This window comes from Blennius ocellaris, assembly GCF_963422515.1.
Source record: "Blennius ocellaris genome assembly, chromosome: 17".
Taxonomy (NCBI): Eukaryota; Metazoa; Chordata; class Actinopteri; order Blenniiformes; family Blenniidae; genus Blennius; species Blennius ocellaris.
In genome coordinates this window covers 3,633,058-3,647,074 of record NC_137666.1, presented here as the reverse complement: position 1 = coordinate 3,647,074, position 14,017 = coordinate 3,633,058, and the positions used below count along the sequence as shown (strand labels likewise).

The 14,017-nt window shown below is 47.6% G+C and overlaps 1 protein-coding gene across 1 annotated transcript in view; it reads right to left on the bottom strand.

Moving 5' to 3' along the window:
• Nucleotides 1–419: 419 nt before the first annotated feature.
• The window catches only part of ccdc88c (coiled-coil domain containing 88C), a 37,013-nt gene continuing 23,415 nt past the window's right edge, over nucleotides 420–14,017 (bottom strand). The window contains exons 16-31 of the mRNA XM_080512901.1: nucleotides 13,181–13,978; nucleotides 12,587–12,714; nucleotides 12,319–12,460; nucleotides 11,784–11,921; nucleotides 11,471–11,632; nucleotides 11,048–11,325; nucleotides 10,750–10,893; nucleotides 10,468–10,654; nucleotides 10,184–10,329; nucleotides 10,000–10,089; nucleotides 8,904–9,211; nucleotides 4,485–4,568; nucleotides 4,241–4,354; nucleotides 3,138–3,272; nucleotides 2,800–3,038; nucleotides 420–1,235 (exon numbers count right to left, since the gene is read on the bottom strand). Coding sequence (XP_080369027.1) covers nucleotides 444–1,235; nucleotides 2,800–3,038; nucleotides 3,138–3,272; nucleotides 4,241–4,354; nucleotides 4,485–4,568; nucleotides 8,904–9,211; nucleotides 10,000–10,089; nucleotides 10,184–10,329; nucleotides 10,468–10,654; nucleotides 10,750–10,893; nucleotides 11,048–11,325; nucleotides 11,471–11,632; nucleotides 11,784–11,921; nucleotides 12,319–12,460; nucleotides 12,587–12,714; nucleotides 13,181–13,978 — 3,885 coding nt within the window. The 3' untranslated portion in view covers nucleotides 420–443. The remainder of the gene's footprint in view (nucleotides 1,236–2,799; nucleotides 3,039–3,137; nucleotides 3,273–4,240; nucleotides 4,355–4,484; nucleotides 4,569–8,903; nucleotides 9,212–9,999; nucleotides 10,090–10,183; nucleotides 10,330–10,467; nucleotides 10,655–10,749; nucleotides 10,894–11,047; nucleotides 11,326–11,470; nucleotides 11,633–11,783; nucleotides 11,922–12,318; nucleotides 12,461–12,586; nucleotides 12,715–13,180; nucleotides 13,979–14,017) is intronic.

Genomic DNA, 14,017 nt, shown 5'->3' with positions numbered 1-14,017 from the left:
CCCCCCCCCCCCCCCAAGTCATTTCTCCCAGTGCGTCAGTGTGTTTTTCTCCAGTTTCCCTTCAAAGTCCAAAAGTGAACCTCATCGGTGATTAAAATCCCAAATTCATCTCATTAAGTTTATGTTCGCATTTTTGCACGCGACTTGACGAGTCCCTGACCCGGGAGCATCGGCGGGCGTCGTCACGGAACCGAGCTCCAGTCGTTCCGTCTTGCAAGACTTTCATCCCAGAAACGGTTCCTTCTTTCAAGCCGAGTTGTGTTTAAACTGTGGCTTCGCTTCCCAGGGTTCAGACGAGGTCCCTCGCCACAGACGGTAACCGTCCACTTCCAGACGTTTACCCACAACACAGCGAGAGTCGCTTTGTTAAAACGAGTGCTCGGCCCCGGTGGGGGTCGGGAGGTCGCGGGGGGGTGGTGGTGGTGGTGGGGGGGGGATTGTGGTTAGACGCAGCCGTACTCGTACCACACAGTCTGCGGGTCGTTGTTGGGGTCGGGGGAGGACGGCGTGCTCTTGGGCCGCTCCGCCGAGCCGCACCTCGCTTTCTCGCTTTCCTTCTTGGAGTGGGAGGAGTCGCCCGCTCGACCCTCCCTCTGGACCTCCCCGTGCTCGGGGGCGGAGGCGGTGGCGGTGGCGGTGGCGGTGGCGGCGGGAACCGCCCTGACCGGCGTGACCATGGCGACCTCTCCTCGGTGGTGGGGGGTGGACGCCGAGGGTCCGTTCCTGGAGACGGGGGTCCGGGCCCTGTCTCGCTCTCGCTCGGCGTAGCGCTCCGTCTGCAGGTTGAGCGAGGGCGAGTGGTGGATGGTCGGGCTCAGGAAGCCGCCGTCCCCGTGCTGACCGCCCGTGCCGGAGAACCGAGCCGACAGCGGGCGCTCCCGGCCGTTAGTGCCGCCGCCCTGCCGCCGGACCACCGCGTCGGCTTGGCCGGGGGAGCCCTCGTTGCCGCGGAAACCGTCGGGTCCGTTGGAGCGCAGCAAGTCGGCAGAGGCCAGGCTGAAGGCGCGGCTCAGCGACTGGCCGGTGCGGTGCGGCGGGGGCGGGGGCGGGGCCGGGGACTGGCCGACGGGCTGGCGGGGGGAGGGCTTCACGCTCTGTCCCGGCCTCTGATTGGACGACTGGACCGTGGGCGTGACGTAGCTGGTGGGCGTCACCTGGTCTCTGTTGGGCACCGAGGGCGCGGGGCTTCTGATGAAGTAGTCGGCCATCAAGTCCTCCCTGCTTCCTGTCGACACCTGGGGACAGACGGATTCAAAGATTAAGAGAAGATAAGGTTGATCAGCAGTAAATATAAGTGCGTCAAAAATAATCGAAGAAAAAAAAAACGTACAGTCAAATAAGCGAACAACTGACATTATAAGGAAAAAGCTTCAAGCTTTAGACATTTTTCGAAGTAGTAGAATTTACTTGACGTCGCCACTGAGAATAAGAAAGTGGAAAATCTGTTCTTGTGTTTCGTTGGTAAATGTTAAACCAGAAACCGTCTTTCCGTACATGTCGTGTGTGTAATTCTGTCCTTAAAGTGTGTACTTTCTGAGTGATAATGTACTTGTTGGGGAGTCGCGTCTGGTCTACGGTAAGATGTCTGACGCGGGTTATTACTGAACCTTTGAAGTCGGGGTGGGAATCGTCGTAAATCAAGTTGATTTAAACTTCACCTCATCCAGTCGCCCTGTTTTCACAGGAATAGATGCAGTTTATGGGGATTTTTAAAATTTTTTTATTTGAACGAGTCTAATGTTCTGCAGGTTTATCTGAAAGAATTATTATGGGTGTTCTATGACAGCTGAACAGACATTTTTGTAATATTCCCACGCTGATTTCACGTCGGTCTCTTTCATGCGCGGATGACGAGCTGCGCGAGAAGCAGATTCACGGGCCGTGAGTCGGCCTCGGAACGGTGACAAAACAGTTCCACTCACTCGCTCAGTGAGGAAACAATAGTAACGCCAATACGACTGCTCACGATGTGATCTGTACTTACAAGCAGTCGTTCCCACGGCACCATTTCAGTGACTTGTAGTGTTGCTCAGAGCAGCGTGGCCCTGCACTAATGAAATTGCCTTTCTGTGTTTTGCCTTGTGACTTGTAACTACCCCGTGTATACAGAAGACGGATGGATGGTGTCGCCTTTAAATATGTAGTATCACCGTTACGTGAATGGAATGCAATGTTTTCACACGAGAGCGATCTCTTTGTTCTCCAACATGCAATGTTGTGATCATCTGGAATGTGACTTTTTTTTTTCTTTTTCTTCTCAGTCCAAGATACAAATTGCGTGTTTGAGACGACTGGAACCGGCCGAGATGAACCAGCGTTTGCTCCAGTGTCAGCTTATCACCAACTTCTTACTGCATCTCGCAAACTGTACATTACTTGAGACGTTTGCACCACTTTAAAGGGAATTAAACTTGACTCCAACGCTAATCTGAAGTCCTCCGATGGCTCCGTGCCTGAAAAATGCTATAACTTCTGGTTTGTTATCTGTGTTTTTCCCTGCCGGGAATCCGCTCCAACGCCGACTCTGGCATTGTTCAGCAGCACTCCCGCAGAAAAACGTGATTTATGTCATGGATGAGGTCTTTTGCTGATAATAAGTAGCGCCACAATGTTGAGCAGTGAGAAGGAAGACTTCCTGGTTGAATACGGGCTCAGAGCCTTTCTGTGTGGAGTTTCCACGTTCTCCTGTGAATGTGAGCGAGTCTCTATTGCCCGTCCTCTCCTCTGTTGACATGCGTGAACATGAATGAGATTTCTTACGATCTACTCCCCTGCTCAAACACTGAGTGGATTTCGTACCACGGGAGGAGACTGCAGGTTGCTTTCCGTTAAAAACTGCTCCAGGGTCACCATCTCGCTGCCGGGAGAAGAAGGACGCGTTTTACTCCTCACCCCGCCTCCCCGCTGCGGCTGGGCCCTCTGCGGCGCGTGGTCGTATGGGAGGGTGGAGCTTCGCGACAGGGCCAGCTGCGATTGGCTGAGGCCCGTGACGTCGTCACTGGAGAGGCTGGCGGAGCGAGCCTGACGATCGGAGGCGTCTGAGAGAAATATCGGTCAGTTAAGTTCAGGGTGTCACGGGACTCTAAACGTCATCCGAGATTTAAAAAAAAACGCTGGCGCTGAAACGCGCCTCCAACCTCTGCAGTTGACGGGCGAGTTGGAGCTGGAGGTGTTGTGGCTGAAGTCGGCCGAGCCGGGGCGTCCTCCTGGGTGGCCGGGCGGACTGAACACCGAGTCAGACGCGTTGTGGCGAGAGTCTTCGTCAAATATACCTGAAACCATTTTTTTTTTTTTTACTGCATCATCGACAATGTAAGACAAGTTACCCAACATCAATAAACAGCTTCAACCGTTTGTATTTCTTCAAAAATGTTGCATGATTTCTAATCACTGCAAATAAAAAGCAATAAATTATTTGAGAAAGGAGCGCTTGTCTTGCTTTATCATCGTTGTATTGTTGCTGTGTTGCATTAGTTCATTAAACTAAGCCACCGTATGTTTCTCTCATTCAGTTCAGTTAAATCAGGAAGATGCTCTACAGTCTGGATGCAAGAGGTTCTTGAAAGAAAGTAACTGATAAAAATAATGACACCACGACAAAGAAGGACAAAAAAACTCAAACAATTTATAAACTGCTCTTACAAAGAGAAGCTCGCGTGGTTTTAAATCTGCAAATGTATCAAAGCTGATGTTAATATCACTTATCGTCAGATCCTGTTATGTTCACAATTAATAAGACACTTTACTTTAAACTGGAGATTAATCAATGGAGTTGCTCATCAATGGATTCAGCAGTTTCTCATCAGGCTGAAACAGTCAGTGAACGAGACGACAGAGATGATTTATGAGCTTCCTTGAAAGTTCAGAAACTGGAATGATTTTTATTCTCGTATAGTTACTAATGCGTCACTGCTAAACGCGTATCGGAGTCCACAATGAATCAGTTCTTCGAAATTTAATAGTACAATTCTCATGTTGCAGCACTTTAATAACCGAATAAGCATTTTTGTGAGTTGAAGAGGCGCAACTGTGTCGCATAATTAAGTAAAATCTCTTATGGAGAATTAAAAACTAATTAAATGGAATATTTTGCTTGTTTGAAGCCTCCATATGACAGTAACGAGAGAAGAGACTGAAAATGTTGCACCTACATGGTGAAAAAAAAGGAAAAAGCCACAATGTTCAGGTAGGAGGTGAAAGCTAAAGACTCCGACATCCTGAGGATTAATCCATGACCTACCTCTGGGCCTGCGATTGGCTCCTGGTCCCAGTCTGGAGTTGGAATTGTTGGCGAGCCCCAGTGAGGACGAATGATGGTTCGGTGTGGAGCTCAAATGACTCTTATGGGTCTGACCTGGGATTGTAACGAAGGATTCAGCATGACATGTTTTTTTAAATTAAGATCGTGTCGGGAAAAAAACCCCAGATTAAAGTGTCCTGAGTTTTCCGCTTGAGCCATTTTCAATCACCGGTCCATAAATTACCTGTTCCAGGACTGTCTTCTCCATTGACGTTTTCACTGCTGGTCCCCGGAGTGCTGCCGCGATAAACGCCGCGGCCTCTGTCGCCTGTGGACCAATCAGAGCATGGTGAGGGAGCGTCCCTTGTACCCACAGAGCGGGGCATACAAGAAACGGCGTGCTGTGAGAGTGCCAAAGGCCCGAAAAACACAAGGGGTGAGGTGAGATGTGTGATGTCAATGCAGCAAGAAAGCAAAGCCGAATATTAGGGGATCAGCTTACCCCTCCTGTTACTCATCCACACATTTTATCACAGTGAATCATTAATAACCAATAAAAGATGCAACATTGATCCAAGCAGAAAAGAAAATACAGCCTGAATGTTCTTCCTCAGAAAGACCAAAACACGCTCGAGTCTAAGTGAAGTGACGGCTCTAACTTTCCTTCCCCCTTTCATTCATGTTGGCTTCATCCAACTCAAATCAGGGTCACAGGGTGGTGGAGGTTACGTCCTGGTCAGCTCGCCGCTCCATCACAGAGTCACATACACATTCATATCTACAGACAATAAACGGAAATCTGTGTTTTGGGGGGGGAAACCCCCTAAAAAAAAAAAAAAAAAATCCACTCCAACAAGAGTGCTAACCACTACAACTCAGTGTGTACCAATTAAAAACATAACTTCTGATCCCTTCCAGTGCTGCACTTGGTATATTTGTTGGGTTTCTTTCTGTTAAAATTACATAGAAATGACTTATGTTGTATGTGGTGCAATATAAATAAAGTTGAATTTAATGGACTGGACTTGTTATCTACTATCTATTGTGTCTATTATTAAAAAGTGCTCACAAGTGTTGTAAACGTTACTTCTTCCACATTTTTGTCGTTACAGTCTCGTTCCAAAATGTTTGTAACGCAACAAAATGAGGATAATAGCGAAAGCGCTGAGAAAACTTTCCGGACGCCATGAATTTAAAACACACCGGGGAAAACTGCAAGAGGCTTGTTGTGGTAAATGTGAGCGGAGCTGCATCACAAACAGGAAAAAATAAATAAAAATAGTGCCACGGTGAAGCTAAAAGAGCAGAAAACGCAGATCAACGCTGAGCAGAGGTGCCTGGACGCGTTTGAGACGGCGATGTCGGCGAGACATTCAGTGTGGAGCTCTGCGGCGCCGACACGTCCGTCTCAAGACGTCACGAAGCCGAGCTGAGAGGACGGCTGCTCTCACTGACTGACACGGTTAAAAATACCGAAGCAGCCGCGCGCACACACACACACACACTCACACACTCTTACACACACTACTTACTAGTAAAACACTGTCCGGCGACATGCACCTGCCCGTGTGAGGTGTGCTGGTCTGTATGCAGTGTTTCACAGGATTAGTGTTTGTGTCTGGATTTTTGTGAGTTTTTGCAAAAATTTTGGAGTCGATGGTGTTGGTGGTGGAGATGAGAACGATGATGATGCTGATGATGATGAAGATGATGAGCGGGAGGAAGAGGGGAGCGTTAGAAAACTCCACCGGCTGAGATGGGCTGGTTAGTGCCGACGTCGGCTGTGATGTCAGAGGACGACCAAAATCGCAGACGTCTGGTGAGAGAGAGGGAGGGGCGGGAGGAGGAGGAGGGCGGCGAGGAGGAAGAGGAGGAGGAGGAGGAAGAGGAGGAGGAGGGGAGGAGCTTGTCTTGACTTTTACTGCGAAGGAAATGGAAGCGTTTTGGAGCGGTTGAAGCTGAGATGGAGAGGGGGAAAAAAGGAAAAAGTGACGTGGGGGGTGGGGGAGGAGGAGAAATATAAAGAAAATGAAAGTGAGAAAACGATAGAAAACACATCGTTGAGGAAGTTAATGATCACCAGAAACTGAAAAACAAAAGATGACATGCAAGAAAAAACAATAAGAATCAAACGAGGGAACAGAATTTGATCGTAAAAGAAAACAGAGTTAGAATCAGGGCTGAGTTGAGTTCAACTGGTGGCAGTTTAGCGTCATAACAGACGAAAAGTCTCACCGATGTTCTGGCTCATCGATGGAAAAGCTCAGATGATAAGAGTGATGCTTTTGTTGCCTACTTCACAGGTTTAACCTGATGATATGTGATTTTTTTTTAATGAGAAATAGAAAGTAAACCGAGGTGAAAATGCACAAAAGCGCCTCCTGTCATTCCGATTTATTTGCTCCAGTAACAAAAAACAAAAAAACAATCCAAAGAATATTTGGAGCAGTGGGGTCGTTTCTTCATCTCATTTTGAAAAGATTATAATTATCTTACATTTGAATGGTGCATAAAGCAGCACTAATCTCTCAATACAACAGTAAATAAAGCCAGAAGGGTGGAGCTCTTCTTTCCTCTACTTCTTCTGTGGAATAAATAAAAGTAAATAGACTGAAACACTTCCACCTAGTGGCATGGTGAGTAGAGAAACTCACCATGCCACTGAGAGAAACTTAATAGCAGCAGATCTCACTGTTCTGACTATGTTTCAGTAATAATTCCTCAAATTAACCTAAAAAAAAAAAAGTTTCATTTATCGGCCTTGCCCACAGTACTGGAATGCACTGTGATGCAACAGAATCCTGACTCCTGTCCTGTGATCGGTATTGTTTTATTGGCATCGCCGAGCTTTTTTGAATTCTATATTTTAACTACTTGTTCAACTTAGCAAGTCGAGCGAAGTGAGCGAACTAGAAAGGTACTGTTTGGCAAGAAGAAATAACAATATCAACAGAAAACCCGACACCAGAGACCAAAACACAGTCAAGATCATGCATTATGGTTAAAAAGCTTGAAATCAGGTAGTGACAGGGAGGAGAGGCTCTGACGCTTTAAAACAAAAGGGATGTTTACCCACAACATAGTGTGTGATGAGAAATGGGTATCCATGTTGGATGGGTTAATATTTTGTTTTTTTTTAAATGGTCATAAAACTTAATAACCACATATCCTATAAAGTCACGTCTGGGAACAGACTGTGAAGAATTTGAGTGTTTCTCTTGTTAACCAGAAAAACTTTTCTGCAGCACTTCTCTGCAGACCGTGGCCATCGCCGCATCTAAAGCAAACATCATCGATGTCGTCATTTGATTCCCAGCACATCCACGACTTGTGTTGACATTAGATTCAACGTCGGTCTCGTGTGAAGTACCGGTGGCGGTCTGACAGCGATTCCTGTTGTCATTTCAGATTGCTTCGTTATTCTAAAAGCCCGCCGGCGTCCGTCCTCCCGTGTCGCCGTCCCCCGGTGATGGATGACTCCCAAACACAGGCGGTGACATCCAAGTGATGTCCAGCGCAGCGTGGCCGGCCAAAGACGGCAACGAACTGGATGTTTGTCGTTCTTTTGCACAGATTTGTTAGTATTAAACTATGAGGCAATAATAAGAGCAGGTTTTTGTTTTTTTACCCCCCCAGAAACCTTTAATGCAAATATGAAGTCTCATGGTAGTCTACATCAGATAGATTAGATCCTGTGGTTTTTTTTTTGGTCCAGGAGGCCTCTGGAAAGCTTCCGGAAGAGGCCGAGACACCCAGTTCAAGATTACAGTGAAGCCAAACAGTGGACATCCAGTGCATAGGCCTTCCAAACAAAATCCCTGAAAATTGTTCACCGATATAAAGATGTTAACTTGGGAAGCAGCGTCTTTCTCAGCTCGTGAGTCGTCACCATTACAGCAGTCCTTAAACACAACACATACTTCTGTGATGCATTAGAAAAATGCAGAATTTCCAATATCTCGATTTTGAAGACTTTAGGACTATGTTTATTGCTTAATGGGTTTTTTTTTTACTTAGTTTGTTAGAGTTAAGTTCACATGGGTCACATTTCAACACGTTCAACATGTTAGGATACAACGCACTGTAAATGTCCTACATGTACCGCTTACACCTGTACTCAGTGTCGTCTCTTTTACCTATCTACACTGTGTGTATATCAATCCTGGATTTTTCTTTTTTACTGGATTGTTTTTTATTTTTATTTTTACATATTCTATTTTTTGTGCTCTTTTTTGCTCTTGTTTAGATTTTTACATATGTTTACATATTTTAATTCCTTAACTTTAGAAGTTCTGCACCTTTTTACCTTGAGCTGTTGTAAGTTTGTGTTTCCGCCTGGGGAGGAATAAAGCTCTCTACTCTCTTTAGTTCATCACGTTTCTGTGTGAAGTGAATTGTTGGTCATTAGCGCCCTCTTCAGTCGTGACACTGGAAGTGCATCCTCCCAAGGTTTTGCTTGTGGAATATAAGTGTTGATATAATTTATATCTCAGCAAGACATGTATATATTTATTCAAATATTTTCAATGTTATGCAGATAAAATGCAAAGACAACCATCTACGGCTATGCTTATTCACACTGGGCTAAAATACGACTCAAGATTGTGTGTCAAATTCTGCAACTGATGTTTTTGTTTGTGTTTAAGTGCGCGTCTGTGTTCACCTCGGCTGATGGGCGTCAGCGCCGGGCTCTTGGGGCCCAGGCTGGGGCTGGCGGCGAGGCTGTGGTGGTTGCTGTGCGCGTGGCCGCCGCCGCCGCCGTCGTGCGAGTCGCTCACGCTCCTCTGGGGGGGCGGCGTCTCCGGGGGAAAGAGAGGGGGCGGGGCGGGCAGGGGGATGTCCGGGGCACTCTTCGTCCGCTCCCTCTCCTTGACGGCCTCCTTGTCCCGCTCGCCGGCTCTCTCCCTGCTGCTCTCCTTCCGGGGCTTGATGAGCTTGGCTAAAGCTTTGGCCCCGGACCACTGGCTCCTCCTGATGACATCACGACAGTTTCAATCGCAATCGCACGACTCGCGTCTTCCACCTCAATGTTTTGAAGTTGCGTACTGAGGTGGTTTTCCAAAACAAACTTCAACCATATTCTAAAGAACTGAAACAAATGTGTAAACGTGCAATGACCACATTAACGAACTTAACATCAGACGCAAGAGTTTTGATCAAATATGGGCTTATTTTAGATGCAAAACCATCGGTCTTTTTCTTTAAGAGCCAGAAGTGCTCATAAATTAGTGTTACATTCACATAATCTATGAAGGAGCAGAGAAATCCTTCGTTGAGAAGAAACAAAAAAAGTGTGGTGCCAAAAAGGTTCATTTTTTTAATAGTATTTCTCATAGTGTAAAAGTGTGATAAAAATGATTAATGTTACCTCCTTTTCCTTAAAGCCACAATACGGACGTTTTAAGAAACGTGGCTGATTTGAGTTAAAAAAAATAGATTTCGGACAAATACATCATTTCTGTGTGGAAATTCACCTGCGAGAAGCTTTACTAGCGTTTAACACAGATTGTTTAAACATAGTCGGAGTGGGATGGGGAGAATGATACAGCTATACACAACTACAATTTATGAATTCTGTGTGTTACACTGGAAATGTTACGGCGGTTGAACTTTCAATGCTGCTTTGAAAACGCTGTCAGTAATTTCCCGCAACATGAATGTGTAGAAAAAAAAGCTTTTCTTTCTTTCTGCCATAACAGCGACAGCTCTGTAGAGGTCGCATCACTCATTCATAAATCCAGATATGAGTAAGCACGTACTTTTTTGGCGTGGGGTCGTAGAACTTGTACTGGTCCATAATCTTCTCCTCGAGTTTCTCTTTCTGACGGCGGAGAGCATTCAGTTTGTCTCTAACCAGGGAAGAGGAGCAAAACAACATGTTCACAAGCCGTGCTTTACATTTGTCAGCCATCTTTGTTTACCAGTGCCACTACGTGTACGCACATGTAGAGTTTCTGCTCCTGGTGGTACAGCTCCTTGCTCTCCATGCTCCTCTCCAGCAGAGTGTGGTTCTGCTGACTCAGCAGGTTGACCTGACTCAGCAGGTGGTGGTTCTCCTCCTCCAGGTTCCCCTTCAGTCGACCCAACAGCTGAGCACACGCAAAACACGCACACGTTAGCGAACGCGCGCAGGGAAGGCGATCCGAATCCGAGTCTTCGAGAAGACTTTAAAAGTCAAACACTGTTCATTCCTGCTCCCTCGTGGCGAAGGAAAGCCGGCCGTTTACCTCACAGTGGTTGTCCAGTTTGGTCATGGCGATATCCAGGCCCTGGTGTTTCTCCGTCAGTGAGTCGTATCGCGCCATCCACTGGCTGACTTCCAGCTGGGAGGTGCTTAAAGAGCTTTTCAGTTGATTCATGCGCTGCTGGAGGCCTTCGCTTTGCTCTGCATGCTGCGATTTGCTTTCCGTCAGCCTGAATGCGACGATGACGATTGAACACGTGTTGAGTTGTATTGTGGGGTGTGCTCGGGATCAAGTTCTATTTATTTATTTATTTTTTTATAGTACCTGTCCACGTCTGACTTCAGTTGGAGATTCTCTTGCTGCAGGAGGCGATTCTTCTGAACTTCCTGGCTGAGATCCTCTTTGTCCTTCTGACACCGCCCTTCCTGTTCCTCCCATTTATCTTTCTGCTGCAGCAGCACACAGTACCTGCAGACACAGTGTCCATTTGTTATACTAAATTCACGCAACGTATGTGGCGCTCTACTAAAAAGTTGTTGCAGACTTTAAAAAAAAAAAAAAACCCAAAAAGAGCAACTTTACAATTTAACTCGTCACATGATCGCCGCCAACGTTCCCTTACTTTCCGTGCAGTGCCCGCTGTTCGTTCTCCAGCGCCCTCTGCTTGGCCTTCAGCGCGGCGTGCTGGCTGATCAGCTGCTCGTACTCGTGCGCCTGCCTCTCGTGCACGCTCAGCAGGCGCTCGTGGTCGCTGAGCACGCTCTCCCTGCCGCGCCACGCCTCCTCGCGCTGCCGCTGCCAGGACTCCGCCTCCGTCTCCAGGGCGGTGACTTGACCCTGCAGCACTGCATTCTGGGCCATGAGGGACGCACTCTGGGAGGAGAGCGTGGAGCTCTCCACCTATGACACAGAAAAAGAAAAAAAACAAACAAACTATTAACACTCTTCATTGACATATTCAGTCGCCAGAAGTGCCGACGGTGCATTTTCAAACCCCTGCTCAAAATTAAAAGCCTGTTTTTTCGTTGTTTTTTCCTCCATCTACCTGTAATTTAGCAGTCTGTGTGTGTAAGGCTGAATTCTGCTCTTGCAGCGTTGTGGCGTGTCGCTGCAGCGCCACCATCTGGTTGTTGAGGGAAGTGTTTTGGTTCTCCAGCTGTTTCAGCTGCTCCTTCAACAGACTGCTCTCCGTCTGCAGCGAGGAGTTCTGCAGAAAGTGACGAGAAAATTCCAGGTTGAAATCTCAATTTTGAGAGCAAAAATGATCACATAGACATAGAGACAGAATTCATGAAGACTTGGGGAAACGAAAAGATTGCAGTACGTGATAAATGGATGAATTGAAAAAAACGTCTCACATTCTTTTCTACATCGATAAGATGATCTTTGATCCGGAGCAGCTCAGCCGTGGCGCCTCGCTCACTGCTAGAGTGCTGATGGGTGCTGTAGTTTTCTTCCTCCTGCTGCTGGCGCAGCACAGAAACAGTCTGACGAGCCTGCAACACGTAAAAAAAACAAAAACAACTATCAGCGAGGAGCAATATTGTCCCATTCCGGAGATTATCTATATGTTTTTCTAATATAATCCAAACAAAAACATCGACTTATGTTAATATGCTAGTTGGCAGTATCAGTCAAAAACAGCTCAGCCAAGTTCATAATGGCTGTTGGTTGGTTGAATGTTTTAAATTGTGGTTTAAAAATCCACAAACTAAAACTATCTTCATTTTCATTCAAATAAAATCAACAGTAAGCGCCAAACTATAACTAATTAGCAACTAATACCATATAACTTGTTGATTTTGTGTAATGTTTCACTCTTGTTGACTGTTGTGAAAACTGAACATAACAAACGGGGAAGAAGTATTTTAATAAAAATGTGTGTTTCCTTACAGTGGCCAGCTCGGTGCGCAACGTAGCATTGAGTGAGCTGCTTTCCTCGAGCTTCTTCTCCAGACTGGAGATTTTCTCCTCCTTCACCTTCATCGTCTGCTGGACGGTTTCCTCCAGCCGGCACTCCAGCAGCCTGTACCTGCTGGAGTCGATTCCAACGTTATTGTATTATTACTGTGCCTCCAGAGTACCGTCAAATCTGCCTACCACCAATCTGTCAACCGTGGTCGGCAGATCTGAGCGTCTGATTGCCACGTGAGGCAACTACCTGTCCTCCAGTGTGTGTTCCTGCTGCAGCAGCTTCTCTCTGTTCAGTCCGATCTTCTCCAGCTCCTCGTTCAGCCTCTCCAACTCCACGTTCCGCTGCTGGACGCTCAGCTTCTCTGACACCAGGTCCTGCACACGCGGACAAGCAGGACGCATGAGTGGAACAATACATAAGTACACGATGTTGTTCCTGTGTAGAAAACCGTGGAAGAATTGGAACTGCTGGCAAAGTTTGCAACGATCAGATGCAAAATCCAAGTATCGAAAAAAGCTTTTTCGCTATGTTTTAAGTTACGTCTTGAACATTCAGTTTGTGTTTAAAGGATACAGACATTTAGTACTGTCAAACAATTTGCCTGAAAATGGGTAAAAGTTCTTATATATTACAAGTATAGATGTTTGATGTTTATCACTTTTCTTAACAGAACAGAAGTTACACACTGAAGACATGCAGAGTTTTTTCACACTGGTATTTGGATGCGCTGATATTCATGTCAAATCTGAGGCAGATGGATAGATAGAGGTCATTCTGAGTCACATCAGAGATGCACGGCAAAATCCAAGATGAGCGATCAGGAGCCATTGGGTCTCTCACCTCTCTCAGTGTCGCCAGGGTCCTCTTGTCAATGGTGGCTTGTTTCTGCAGCTCCTTGTTCTCCCGCTCCAGCTCTTTGGCTCTCACAGCCACCTCCTTCAGCCTCTCCGCCTCCTTATTCAGAGCCGCGACCTCCTTGGTCACGGTGGTCAGACGTCGGGTCCTCTCCTCCAACTCCGTCTCCTTCCCCTCCAGCAGCGTCCTGATCCTCCAGCTCTCCTTCTCCATGCCCTTCCTCCCCTTCTCCGACTGCTCCAGGTCCAGCTGGAGCTTCTTCCTCTCCTCGTCCCCTTCCTCCCTCCGCCGGCGCTCCTCCTTCAGTTCCTCCACTTCCCTCCGGAGCTCCTCCTCCCGGCTCTGCGTCTCCTGCCTCGCTCTCTCCACCTCCGCCCTCTCCTCCTTGCTCCTCTCCACGTCTTCCTCCAAGCGATGCTTCTCCTGGTTCGCGGCGGCCACGCTCAGCTCGAGTCTCTCCGCCCTCTTCTTCTCTCCCTGCGCCTCCTCCCTGGCCTCCTCCAGTCGGCTCTGCAGCTCCTGCGTCTCCCTCTGCGCCTCCTTCAGCTCCTCCTGCAGCGTGGGCAGGCGGGCGGAGGAGGAGCGCAGGTTCTCCATGGAGCAGCGGAGCTCCAGGTTTTCTTTCGTCAGGAGGCTGTTCTCCGCCTCCTGCTTCGCCAGTCGCTGCTGCTCCCGCTGCGCCTCCTCCGCGTCCCTCTTTAGCCGGCGCACCTCCTGCTCCAAGGAGGAAACCTCCTTCTCCAGGGCCTCGGAATGTTCACTGCATGTGCGCAGAGCTGCCACCTTGGGGGGGGGGGGGGGGGGGGGAGGACACGTCAGAAA